General features: G+C 41.2%; 1 protein-coding gene across 5 annotated transcripts in view; it reads right to left on the bottom strand.

The window, feature by feature from the left end:
• Positions 1-13,601, bottom strand: part of cdon (cell adhesion associated, oncogene regulated) — a 151,421-nt gene that overhangs the window by 48,311 nt on the left and 89,509 nt on the right. For all 5 annotated transcript variants that reach the window (XM_078426989.1, XM_078426990.1, XM_078426988.1 and 2 more), the window contains exons 2-5: positions 7,103-7,240; positions 5,504-5,779; positions 3,173-3,319; positions 1,880-2,023 (exon numbers count right to left, since the gene is read on the bottom strand). In XM_078426989.1, coding sequence (XP_078283115.1) covers positions 1,880-2,023; positions 3,173-3,319; positions 5,504-5,779; positions 7,103-7,178 — 643 coding nt within the window. In that variant the 5' untranslated portion in view covers positions 7,179-7,240. The remainder of the gene's footprint in view (positions 1-1,879; positions 2,024-3,172; positions 3,320-5,503; positions 5,780-7,102; positions 7,241-13,601) is intronic.

The following is a 13,601-nucleotide window of genomic DNA, read 5'->3' as shown; positions in this document are numbered from 1 at the left end:
AATTGAAGTGAGTGAACAGAATCGCATATGAATGAAAGAGAAATGAAAGAAAAATATCTGGAGGAAGTGCAGGTTAGATGAGGGCTAGGAGACAACAGATATGAAACGAAAGCTCCTTTCATAAACCCGACTGAGCATGGGATATCAGATAACAGTTTATCTGCAAGATAGATAAACAATGTGATATAACCGTACTAAAAAAACAAAATGATAATGGGTTAGAAAAACAAAATTTAGCCTCTCATTTGGACTGCTTTCATCAAACAAGTTCTAAGAAAGTTTAAAGGCACATATTTTGATTAGAGATTCGGTGGGCCACACTGTATCTCTAAACTAAACATGGAGAAAATCAATGTTTAAAGCACGATTGTCAACATAATTCAAAAAAGAGAATGAGGATGTGGATTCCGTGGCCTGTCCCATTTTATTTACAAATAGCAATATGCCTAACTCGCTGAGTTATTCCAGCACTTTATGTCTATCTTTGTGCAGATATCAAACTGGGTACAGACTTTACTACCCAAATAAATCTACAGGCAAATAAAGTGGAGCCTCTGAGCTACATTATCTATGTGCACAGAAAATTTACAAGGATGTTGTCAGGACCTGAGGGCCTAAGCTGTCGGGAAAAGTTGGGGTGGCTAGGACATCATTCTTAGAATACAAAGAGTGATGATATTGTGTGTATAAAATTATGAAGGAATAGGGAAAAGAATGCAGAGTATCTTTTTCCTCCAGAGTAGAATCAAGAACCAGAGGGCATAGTTTTAAGGTGAGGGGGTGGGGGGGGGGAAAGAAAGATTTAATAAAAACCCGAGGGGCAACTTTTTCCACATAGACAGTGGTGGGAAAATGGAACAAGCTGCCAGATGAAGTAGCGGACGCAGGCACAATAATAAAATGTATAAGATATTTGGACAGGTACATGTTTAGGAAAGGTTTAGAATGGGCTAGGCATGCACAAATGGGACTAGCATGGATGGGAAATCTTGGTCAGAATGAACGAGTTGGGCCGAAGGATCTGTTTTCATGCTCTATGACTATACTTAGAAGGTTGAGAACCATTAGTGTTGTAATCCAAAGTTCAAAAGGCAAAGTGTTGATTTTAATGTGCAGGAAATAGTACACGTTTTGATTAATGCGTGTGCAACAGATGAACTCCTTAAAAATAAATATCACATAGAAGATTGAAGTTAATTTGTCTGCGCAGAGTCTGGACACAACAAAAGAGGGTGGTGTGCATTTAGAACGAGCAGCCAGAGGAAGCAGTAGAGATGGGTACAATTATGACATTTATAAGGCACCCAACAGGAATATGGGTACGACAGGTTTGGAGGGAAGTGGAAATAGTTTGGTTGGGCAACTTGGTTGGCATGCACAAGTAGCGCCAAAGGGCTGGATTCTGTGCCAAAGCACTCCTATCACTCAATAATATGCCTTAATCCCAATGATATTATTTATCACTGCACATTGTAATGTCGCTTCACATCACAGCCAACATGTCCATCCAATGAGGACAGTTTTGGTCCAAAATCAACACTTGAAAGAGTTATCTGCAAGCAGACAAGAAACTTTCTTCGTAACTGCTTTGGATGTATTCAAACTCATAATCCAATATTGAAAGCTCTGATAAAGCAGCCAACAGTTAACTAATTGCACCGTTTAGGTTTCTCAGACAATTACAACAGCACCTACGAACCAGGCAGTTTCACGACCTTTGATGCGGAGGCTGGAGGGGAACTCTATCCTTTCATATCCTTAACCGTAACATGATGCAGCGAGGTCATGAGCTAAAGCGATTTTTCTGAACTTGCTATACCGAGCCAACAATAATTGCGACAAGGTATAACGAGAAAATAATTATAGTCTGGACACTTACGCCTAACCACCAATTTGTGGCCTTTAGGCTCCATTTTCATCTCGTGTGTAACTGGATTGTAAGCTGCACACTTGTAGGTTCCTTTATCCTGCGATGTGACGTTCAGTATCTGTAGGTTTCCAGAGGGAAGGATCAGGTAGTTATCTGGAAAACAAGAATATGTACGATAAAGAAGGGAACATTGGCCACTTTTAAAAGATAATTTTACGGCTCTGAAGAAATCACTTTTGAATTCTACAGCTAAACATAATGGGTGCACTGTCTCAACATATCCCCCAGACAGCTCTGTGTAGATCCTGGCAAATGTTTATTGCTTTGTTTTACTGCCATGTACAGGATGCACATTACAAATGTACAGAGCACGAATAAGGAGCAGGAAGATTGGCATCCCTCATCCAGAGGTCTTGCAGACAACAGAATCTCGTTTGTAAGTACTACATGATGCAAAGGACGGTTGAAAAAATGTTTGCTAGACTTAATAGGGCTATTGAAGGACAGTACTGATCTTTAATTGATGTGAAGTATTGTAATAAAAAGTGATTGGTTATTTTCAACCCACCTCAAAGTTGCAACATCATTTAGCTGCATGTATGTCTGTGACTGGCACACATATCCTCAACTACAATCAGAGAGCAGCTTGACTCTATCTACACCACGCTGCCTCGGCAAGGCCACCAGCATAAACAAGGATGAGTCTCACCCCATTCATTCCCTCTTCTCCACTCTCCAAAGAGGCAAGAGGCACAGAAATTTGAAAACGCATACCTTTAGATTCAGGGATAGTTTCTTCCCAGCTATCATCAAGCAACTAAACCATCCTATCACTAACTAAAGAGCGATCTGACCAACCATCTACCTCATTGGAGGCCATCGGACAGTCTTTAATCAGATTTTACCCTGCAATATACATTATTCCCGTTATCCTGTAACTACGCTGTGGACAACTCAGTTGCAATCACGTATAGTCTTTTCACTGCCTGGATCACAAAAAGCTTTTCACTGTACCGCTGCACACGTGACAATAAACTAAAGTAAAGATCACAAGGGGTGGACAGATGTGAGAAAGAAATATCATTGGGGCAGTAAAGAATTCAATTCTAAACAAAAGGCAAGCTGAAGTATTAGATCCTGTACCAAATATAAGCAGTATGTGCCCTGGGACAGCAAGATAAGACAATTACCATCCAAAAGTAATTGCTTACAACATCCGAATTTTAAAAAAAATTCCAAAAGAAATGCAGTTATTCAAAATGGTTTTGATATACCTTCACCTCAAAGGCTAATTACACTCACCTGTAGATTGCTCAAGCCATTTTCCCCTCACTCGGTAACGGACGAGTGCTGAGGGTTTACTGTTGGGTAAATGACATTCGATGATACCCATGCTTCCTTCATCTATTGTAACAACTCGCTGGCGGGGTGCTTGGAAATCACTTAAGCCTGCAAAGACAGTGGCATATAATCAGTTCTGTAAATCGTTCTTTACTACCGAGACACAAGAGACTGTAGCAAAAACAGGAACTCAGCAGGTCAAGCAGCATCTGTTGAGGCAAAGAGATGTATGACATTATAGATCGAGACCCTGCATCAGGACTGAGACTGTGAGGGAATGAAGAGGTGAGAGTGAGGGGTAAGACAGGAGGATGGTAGTTGATAGGTAAAACCAGGTGAAGTGGGGGATTATGGGCAAGAAAGGCCAAGGAAGAATAGGAGGGGAGAGATAAGAGACAATTGGTGGGTGATAGGTGGTATTATAGGAGAAAAAAATGGGCACATGGAACCAGGTGTGGGGGGAAGGTAGAGACAGGCTGGAAGGTAGGTAATAAATGGAACTATGCAAGGGATGGATAATGGGCAGATGGAACAAATGTGGAGGGGGGGGGGATGGAGAAGGTACGACAGGGGAGAAGAAACACAGGTGGATAGGTACAGGAATGAGGGGCAGATGGAAATAGGAAAGGTGAACAAAGGGGGAGAGAACCTAAGCAGATCGGTAGGAGTGGAAAAAAGAACACAGAGGGTGAGGGTTACCTGAAATTGGAAAATTCAAATGTTCATACCACTGGGAAAGAGATTACCCACGTGGTTCTCTGAGGCAGTGGAAAAGTCAGCGGACACACAGTTCAGTGTGGGAATGGGAAGGGAAATTGAATAGACATTCAACCGGAAACATAGGTGGAACCTTGAGAGCATAGATTATCGGAATGTGTATGAACATATTAGTTTACACTTATGCCAGATTTCTCCAATAAGAGTAAATGGAGTAAAATAGTAAACATCCACCAATTAACCCAATGGATCCATGCATGGTTCTTGGTCAGCTTGCAATAATGTCAAAATATGTGAGTAAAAAGAGCAAGAATTATTTGGAATGACTTATTTTTAGTGCACTCTGAATGCGATCACTGATCCTTGGTTTTCCACCCATCAACTTTAAATAATATTAATTCTTAGGTTCTAATTTCATGCAATGCTCTCCAAGGATGGCTATTATTTCATCCTTCTGAACTTGTTGTAATAGTTGGGTGTAAACTAGTGTCCTTTGCTTTACATTCAACAATTATGTAAAGGAGATATTCACAACGCCTGATCTGTGCTGCAAATCTGAGTGGAAGAAACAATTATTATTTTAAACAGCGAGTGCGGTAAACATTTGGATCAGATTGCAGTGTTCTCCCAAATGTGAGGTTTCCAACTATGCTCCAGATTTTTTTTTAAAGTTGGAATGTGGAGGAATGTGCATGGGAGGACTCCAGGCATTGTTAACATCTGCTTCCAAAAGCCTAGCCCTAGATCATACAAAAATCATAGAAATTTTCCATTCCAACTTTGCCTGAACTCTGCCCTCTGCATGTTTGTCCACAGTCCCTCCCCTGCACTCATCATTAGTGTTTCCAATATATTTAGGTCAAGCTAATATGATAGGTGGGGTTCACATTGACTGTAGGTGCTGTTATGCAGTCTGCTTGTGCGGTCTGGTTAAGAAGCATTCAGGGAAAACTAGGCCCATTACTATTTTAATACATCAATGAAGCATGTTTCCAGAAGGCTGAATATGCAGACAGAGCCTTGTTCTCCCATCCTGTTTTGGATAGAGAATGTTTGCTTCAATAGTCTGTGCAACAGGTCATTTTCCAAGTTAGTTCTTTCTTCACCAGCTTACTTTGAGCAGTCCGCCCTGCTTTATTAATTATAACTGACTTCTGTTCTCACTGACTTCTGTCTCCAAGTCTGGGCTAGTTCAGTTAACAAGGTGTACTGCCCATTAAGGCTTTCGAGGAGACGGCCAGCAAGTCGCTGAAGTTTTAACATTTTATTTCTTCCCTAATAAATGTAACAATATTAAATCTTAATATATCAAATATGCCACAAAATAAAATTGTTTGTTTCTACATCTTCTCCAATTTATCGTCCCAATAAAGGTAGATGAGTGGTTTGGCACTCGGCAAATCTAAAGAAAACACTACTGATTTCCCTCAGATGATTTTCCGCTTAATACCCAAGTTATGAATGTTGAAGCACAACCGACCAAAAAGATCAAGAACGTCAGCCAATAAAAACCCCCCAACAACCTGGTGTCAAAGAAAGGCTCAAAGTGTCTCGGAGTTAAAGTGAAATACTTACTTGCAATGGTAATGAAAGAAGGGCTGCTCACTATAACACCAAAAGAACTGCTTGCCACACACTGGTACCTCCCAACATGGGACATCTGCAAGCTGGAAACAATCAATGATCCAGATCGGATCTCTATTCCATTTTGGCCGCTATCTGTTAATTTCTGTCCATTGAAGTGCCACGTAATGAAAGTCCGGGCAGGTTCTGCAGCACAGCGAAGCTGAACCCGTCCACCTAGTTTCTGTATCGCGGAGCGGGGCTCTGCTGAGAAGTGTGGAGCCATGTCTATGAAGGAAAAATGAGAATGATTGGTTAGAAACTGCCCCATCTTCTGACGTCAACAGTTCTGCTGATCTGGTGCAATTTTTCATCATTTGGAATGACTAGAAGAATCATTATTAACATGATAAACACCTCAAATTCGGGCCTCAAGATCAATTCTAGTACATATTCCAACTGGAACTGAGATCAACTAAAACTAAGCGGGATTGCATCTGGGGTCTGCTTGACCACACAAGAAGCTATCAATTATCTTTGTGATTCAAGATTTCAAGGTCTGTTTCTTGTCATGTGTACCAATTAAGATACAGTGAAACACATTTTCATAGGGATTGGTAGAGATTCCTGAAATCACACAAAGATTATTTGACTTCCATTATCACAGAAATCGAACAAACATTGGTATTTTGAATTCAGAGTCATTCCCCATTTCCAAACCAACACGCATAACATTGTTAAGATTGGACAAGTTATTGAATAAGAAATGGGAGCAAAAAACTGAAAGGATGGATGAAAACAGATTTAAAAATAATTAACGAGTCTTGCATTTTTATAAATGCAGCCAGATCAAGGCGGTACAGTGGTTCAGCTCCAGTGATCCAGGCTCAATCCTGACCACAGGCTGTTTATGTGACTATGTGACAGGTACCCTTGTTTCCTCTCACATCCCAAAGGTGTGCGTTTACGGTAAATGGCCACTGTAAAAATTGCCACGAGTGAAAAAGATGAATGGGCAGGAGAATCAGGGGACATGTGAGTGAGGAACGGTTACAGGGGGCAAAATGGCCTCCATGTTGCGTACATTTGAGTAATTTATAAACATTTCCAGATTTTTCTGTGAATAACATGTACATGTCCAAATAGGACAGTGTTGCCTACACAAGACTGCCAGAGCTTGGGGCTATGTGTATGTAGCCCATAAGTTGGGCACTGTGAAGTTTGTTTACTGGGTAGTGAGCTTACTATCATTCAGATACATTTTCAATGTTATTCTGGAAATAATTTCTTTTTTTTTTACATACTTTTATACATAAAGAGTGCAATGATTTTGTAAACAGGTAACCATTCACTTAAGTGTAAATGTCAGATTAGCCAGTTAAATACTCGAATGCGAACACTGCAAACTTAATTTCTTAACTTAGTTTAGGAACTGGAAACCACAATTCGAGAACTGATGAAATTACAATAGAAAGGACAAGAGAGAAAGATAAACAACTGTACTTGACTCAGATCTTTCTTCTATCAGTGTGGAAGAGTGAGAAATAAAGTTCATACACAAATATTAATATTTTAAACTGAGCAAACGACACATCTGGTTGTGTGACTTACCTGCCCTGATACACGAGAAAAGAATAGTCAGTCCTACACAGAACAGCGGATGCAGAAGGCCCGTCTCTGGATCCATTGCACGTTGTCAGGAAAGCAAGGCTGTAAGGTTCCGCAGCAAGGCAAGGACGCCTGCACAATCTGTCGGGGAGAAAAAAGCAATGTTAATTGTCGGAAGAAAACAGATAGCTCTGCGTAATTCTCACAAGTGGTACAAGCCAATTCAAAATCTTTCAGTTAAAATTATAATCCTCAGCAGATATATTTTTTAAAACAATGACATGGCAATGGTTAATGCTTAAGAAAAGGATATAGAAACTACAGAAATTATATATTCTTGCCAAACATAAAAAATATAAGTAATACGACCATCACTAATTAAAAAAGTGTTGATTCAAAAAGGAATTAAATAAGATTGTACTTCTTTGATGAAAGCTAACATGTTTCCAATACTCAAGACAGGCTACTTAGTTTGTCAAATGCATTGGTTAAGAAAACAAAGAGTCTGACACTAAACCTCTGCCAAAAGTGTCATGGACCCAAAACGTTAATAATTTCTCCCCTCCACAGATGCTGCCCGACCTGCTGAATGCACCCAGCATTTTCTATTTTTTATATGAGTACTTGTACAAAATTAAAAAGTGAAGGAGCGTGTAGGTTGGACTGCTGCATTTAGAAAAGGAAAACAGCAGGGCAATTACTCAAGTATTTGGATCTTGTTTTTAAATAAGAGGAACACAAATATTTATCGAAAATGTTAGCGGGCAAAGATTCTCGCGAAGGCAGCGAATGAAAGGAAATTAATATTAGTGAACAACATAGGGTTGGAAAAATTAACTGTATTGAGAGCCCATAATTCCCCAGGGTCTGATAATCTGAATCTTGGTGTACGAAAGGAAATATATTTTTCCAGATTGCAGGTTAGCAAATATAGCTTCACTATTAAATAAAGAAAGACAGAGAGACAGATTTGACCATTGGGCAAGAGGTACAGAAGCCTTAAGTCCTATGCCACTAGGTTCAGGAACTTTGAATGTGTCTGTGTGCAAGCAAGAATTTCACTCTACCTGTACCTCACCGTATTCGGCATGTGATAATAAATTTAAGGAAACTACAGACGTGTTAGCCTCATGAGTATTCAAAACACAAGTGGCGATTATGAATGATCAGATAAAAAGATACTGTGTTCAAGGGGCAGTCCTATAAGCAAAAGGTGAAAAATTGGGCTTGCACATTTCAGTTTAGAACACAGCAGATCTGATAGAGATTTGCACGTTTCTGAGGAGCCTTGATGGTGCGAGAATATTTTGACTGGGTGAGGCAGTTTAGAATCAAGAGCAAGGGTGTCAAGATTTGAGGAAGGCCGTTTAGGGGAGAAATTATTTCTTCTCTGAGGGATGTTACATGTTTGGAATTTGTTACAGAGAAGAGTTATGAATCAAGCCATGAGGTACATTCAAGGCTGAAATAGATTTTCTTTTGTAATAAAGGTTTGTGGGAATCAGGCATAAAAGTAGAATTGAGGCCATTTACATAGACCACAATTCTAGTGAAATGCGGGACAGGCTTGGAGCTTAAGGTCTTCTCCACTTATTTATTTACATTCTCTTTCTCTGGCAATGCAGACTTCTACAAGTGTCTAGCACTTTGACACCAATTTGAAAAAAGGGTGCATCTTATATCTAGTTTTGACATCCTGGAACTACAAGTACTTTAAACTGCAATAAGTCCATTTTTTTGTTCCGGCTTAAAGATGTAATGAAGATCATACTCCTGAGTAATGAAGATCATACTCCTGAGCAATGATCTAATAGGTTTAACACTGAATATTATCACTGCTTCAACTGTTCAACTGAACAAAAGTATCCAAGCTTGGTCAACAATGAGCAGTTAACTTGGTCTCTAATCAAAATAAATGTGTTTTCTCCCCTTTATCATGAAATATGCATTACCTGTACACTAAAGCAATCTAATACTGAAATATGCATTACCTGTACACTAAAGCAATCTAATACTGGAACAAGTTCACACAGGTTGAGAGAATAAGATAAATAGATATGTTTCCAATCTTGAACTTGAGGCAATTTAGCCCAAATCTATGCAGGTGTTAACAAGCCAAAGGCGACCACTTTAATCAGGAATTGATTCTTGCAATGGAAAATATCTAAAAAAGTAGTTCAATGTGGACATGGCACGTTGCCAATAAACGGCTCAGAACCCTCAGGCCACCAAAAATACAATTACATCAGCCTAATCTATTGCACCCAAAGAATTCACACTACAAAAGCAACCTTTTAATCACTCAGGCCATGTTCAGTATATTAATTTCCCATTTAAAAAGTTGCTAATACTTTCATTTTCTAATCTCTAGGTCATCCTGGAGAGGCTCGAATCATACAAAAACAACCAGTGAGGAACCAAAGTGGGTCTATTCCATCTGGTGCAAATTCTTCTGTCAAGGTTCTCCCCTATCTCTTAACACAAATGCAGATCAGTTTTTGGGTTAGTGTAAACAAGGAACTGAAGATGGTGGTTTACAAAAGAAGACACAAAGTGCTGAGTAACTCAGCAGGTCAGGCAGCATCTCTGGAAAACATGGCTAGGTGATGTTTCGGGTCACAGGACGCTTCTTCAAACTGATGCCTCTTTTGAAGTCTGAAAAAGGTCCCGATCCAAAATGTCACCTATTCATGTTCGCCAGAGATGCTGCCTGACTTGCTGAGTTCTTCCAGCATTTTGTGCTTTTTCTGTTTTAGCATTATATGTTTTCCTAACATGATAAATGAGAATTTACAATAAAAAGAACAGTCATGGAGACTGATTATTTTGGACAAGTCTCGTGCCAAATGTGCTAACTGAGTTTCAACTTATCTTGTCTTGAAATGAAGGATTCTTGTATTTAGTATCAGAGTGTTCTATTGGCTTCCTTAATAAATAAACAATGTCCTTCTGCTGAGGCTCTGGGGCATGTGATCTTTGAATACAACATTCCCTCTAGATGGACAAGAATTTTTGTCAATACTGGTGGTTCCGCCACTATAGATTATCCAGTGCACATAGCTGCACAGCATTGTGGTAGTTTGGTATTGTTGCCTTGTGCGAGTGACGGGAGGAACAGGGAGATAGGGGATCTGAATGTGTGGCTGAGGAGTTGGTGCAGGGGGCAGGGATTTAGATTTCTAGATCACTGGGATCTCTTCTGGGGCAGGGGTGACCTGGACAAAAGGGATGGGTTGCATCTTAATTGGAGGGGGACCGACATTCTGGCAGGCAGGTTTGCTAGTGCTCCAAGGGGGGGTTTAAACTAAACAGTGGAGGGGTGGAGTCAACAACGTGGAAGCGTATGCAGGCAGTTAACCGGAAAGAGAGTGTAAGAAAGGTCATGTTTAAACGAACAGGGCAGGGGGATGGGAACCAATGCAAGGAGACATAAAAGGAGGACAGATGCAAAAGGTAGAAGGGAGATAAGAAAAACAAACCTGAAAGCTTTGTGCCTTAATGCGAGGAGCATTCGTAATAAGGTGGATGAATTGAATGTGCAGTTAGTAGTTAAGGAATATGATATAGGAAAGAACTGCAGATGCTGGTTTAAATCGAAGGTAGTCACAAAATGCTGGAGTAACTCAGCGGGTCAGGCAGCATCTCTGGAGACGGAATGGGTGACGTTTCGGGTCAAGACCCTTTTTCAGACTGATGTCAGGGAAGGGGCGGGACAAAGATAGAACGTAGTCGGAGACAATAAGACGAGTGGAGAACTGGGAAGGGGATGGAGAGAGAAAGCAAGGGCTCTCTGAAGTTAGAGAAGTCAATGTTCATACCACTGGGATGTAAACTACCCAAGCGAAATATGAGGTGCTGTTCTTCCAATTTGTGCTGGGCCTCACTCTGTCAATGGAGGAGGCCCAGGACAGAAAGGTCAGATTCGGAATGGGAGAGGAAGATGAAGTGCTGAGCCACCGGAAGATCAGGTAGGTTAAGACTGACTGAGTGGAGGTGTTCAGCGAAACGATCGCAGAGCCTGCACTTGGTCTCGCCAATGTAGAGAAGTTGACACCTGGAACAGTGGATACAGTAGATGAGGTTGGAAGAGGTGCAAGTGAACCTCTGCCTCATCTGGAAAGACTGTTTGGATCCTTGGATGGAGTCGAGGGGGGAGGTAAAGGGGCAGGTGTTGCATCTCCTGTGGTTGCAGGGGAAAGTACCTGGGGAGGGGATGGGAAGGGATGAGTTGACCAGGGAGTTTCGGAGGGAACGTGACTGCAGAAAGCAGAAAGGGGAGGAGATGGGAAGATGTGGGCAGTAGTAGGATCCCGTTGGAGGTGACAAAAATATTGGAGGATTATATGCTGTATGCGATGGCTGATGGGGTGGAAGGCGAGGACAAGGGGGATTCTGTCCTTGTTACGAATGGGGGGAGGGGGAACAAGAGCAGAGCTGCGGGATATGATATAGTTGGAATTACGGAGACATGGATCCAGGGTGACCAAGGCTGGGAACTAAACATGCAGGGGTATTCAATATTCAGGAAGAATAGACAGAAAGGAAGAGGAGGTGGGGTGGCTTTGCTGGTTAAAGAGGAGACTAATGCAATAGCAAGGAGAGACATTAGCTTGGATGCTGTAGAATCGGTGTGGGTAGAACTGCGAAATAGCCTAGGGCAGAAAACGCTTGTTGGAGTTGTATGCAGACCACCAAACGGCAGTAGGGAGGTTGGGGATAGCATCAAGCAGGAAATTAAGGATGTGTGTAGCAAAGGCACAGCAGTTATCATGGGTGACTTTAATCTACATATAGCTTGGGCCAACCAAATTGGGAGCAGTGCTGAGGATAACCTGGAATGTATACGGGATGGTTTTTTAGACCAATATGCAGAAGAACCGACTAGAGGGCAGGCCATCCAAGAGTGGGTATTGTGTAATGAGAAAGAATTAGTTAGTGATCTTGTTGTACAAATCCCCTTGGGCAACAGTGACCATAATATGGTGGAATTCTGCATTAGGATGGAGAGTGATACAGTTATTTCAGAGACTAGGGTCCTGAACGTAAAGAAAGGAGACTGAAGGTATGAGACAGGAATTAGCTAGGAAACACTGGCAATTTATACTTAAAGGGTTGACGGTGGAGATGCAATGGCAAAGATTTAAAGACCGCATGGATGAACTCCAAAAATTGTTCATCCCTGACTGGCTAAAAAATAAAACAGGGAAGGCAGCTCAACCGTGGCTAACGAGGGAAATCAAGGATAGTATTAAATTCAAGGAAGAGGCATATAAAATGGCCAGAGGAAGCAGCAAACAGGAGGACTGAGAGAAATTTATAACTCAGGAAGTCAAAGGGGTTAATTAAGAGGGGGAAAAAAGAGCTGACGAAAGAAAGCTGGCGAGGAATATAAAAACTGACTGTAAAAGCTTCTTTAGATATGTAAACAGGAAAAGATTAGTGAAGACAAATGTAGAGTAGAGCCCTTACAGTCAGAGACAGGTGAATTTATAATGGGAAACAAGGAAATGGCAGAACAGTTAAACGAGTACTTTGGTTCTGTCTTCACTAAGGAAGACACAAATAATCTCTCAGAAATACTAGGGGACCGAGGATCTAGTGGGAGGGATAACTGAAAGGAATCCACATTAGTCAGAAAATGGTGTTATGTAAACTGTTGGGACTGAAGGCAGATAAATCCCCGGGGCCTGATGGTCTGCATCCCAGAGTACTCAAGAAGGTGGCATTAGAAATCGTGGATGCATTGGTGATCATTTTCCAATGTTCTCTTGACTCTAGGTCAATTCCTGTGGACTGGAGGGTAGCCAATGTAACTCCACTCTTTAAGAAAGGATGGAGAGAGAAAACTGAATTATAGACCAGTTAGCCTTACATCGGTAGTGGGGAAGATGCTGGAGTCGATTATTAAAGATGTTATAGCAGCGCATTTGGAAAGCAGTGACAGGATTGGTCAAAGTCAGGAAGGGGTAATCATGCATGACTAATCTTCTGCAATTTGTTTGAGGATGTAACAACTAGAATGGATAAGGGAGAGCCAGTGTATGTGGTGTATATGGACTTTCAAAAAGCCTTTGCACGCAAGAGATTAATGTGCAAAATTAGAGCACATGGTTTTGGGGGTAGGGTATTGACATGGATAGAGAACTGGTTGGCAGACAGGAAGCAAAGAGTAGGAATTAACAGGTCCTTTTCAGAATGGCAGGCAGTGACTAGTGGGGTGCCGCAAGGCTCGGTGCTGGGACCCCAGTTATTTACAATATATATTAACGATTTAGATGAGGGAATTAAATGTGACATCTCCAAGTTTGCGGATAACGCAAAGCTGGGTGGCAGTATGAGCTGCGATGAGGATGCTATGAGGCTGTAGGGTGACTTGGATAGGTTGAATGAGTGGGCAGATGAATGGCAGATGCAGTATAATGTGGATAAATGAGAGGTTATTCACCTTGATGGCAAGAACAGGTAGGCAAGTTATTATCTGAATGGTGTCAGATTAGGAAAA

Source organism: Rhinoraja longicauda, chromosome 32, assembly GCF_053455715.1.
Source record: "Rhinoraja longicauda isolate Sanriku21f chromosome 32, sRhiLon1.1, whole genome shotgun sequence".
NCBI lineage: Eukaryota > Metazoa > Chordata > Chondrichthyes > Rajiformes > Arhynchobatidae > Rhinoraja > Rhinoraja longicauda.
The sequence above is the reverse complement of the archived record's forward strand: the minus strand, read 5'-3'. Positions and strand labels throughout refer to the sequence as shown.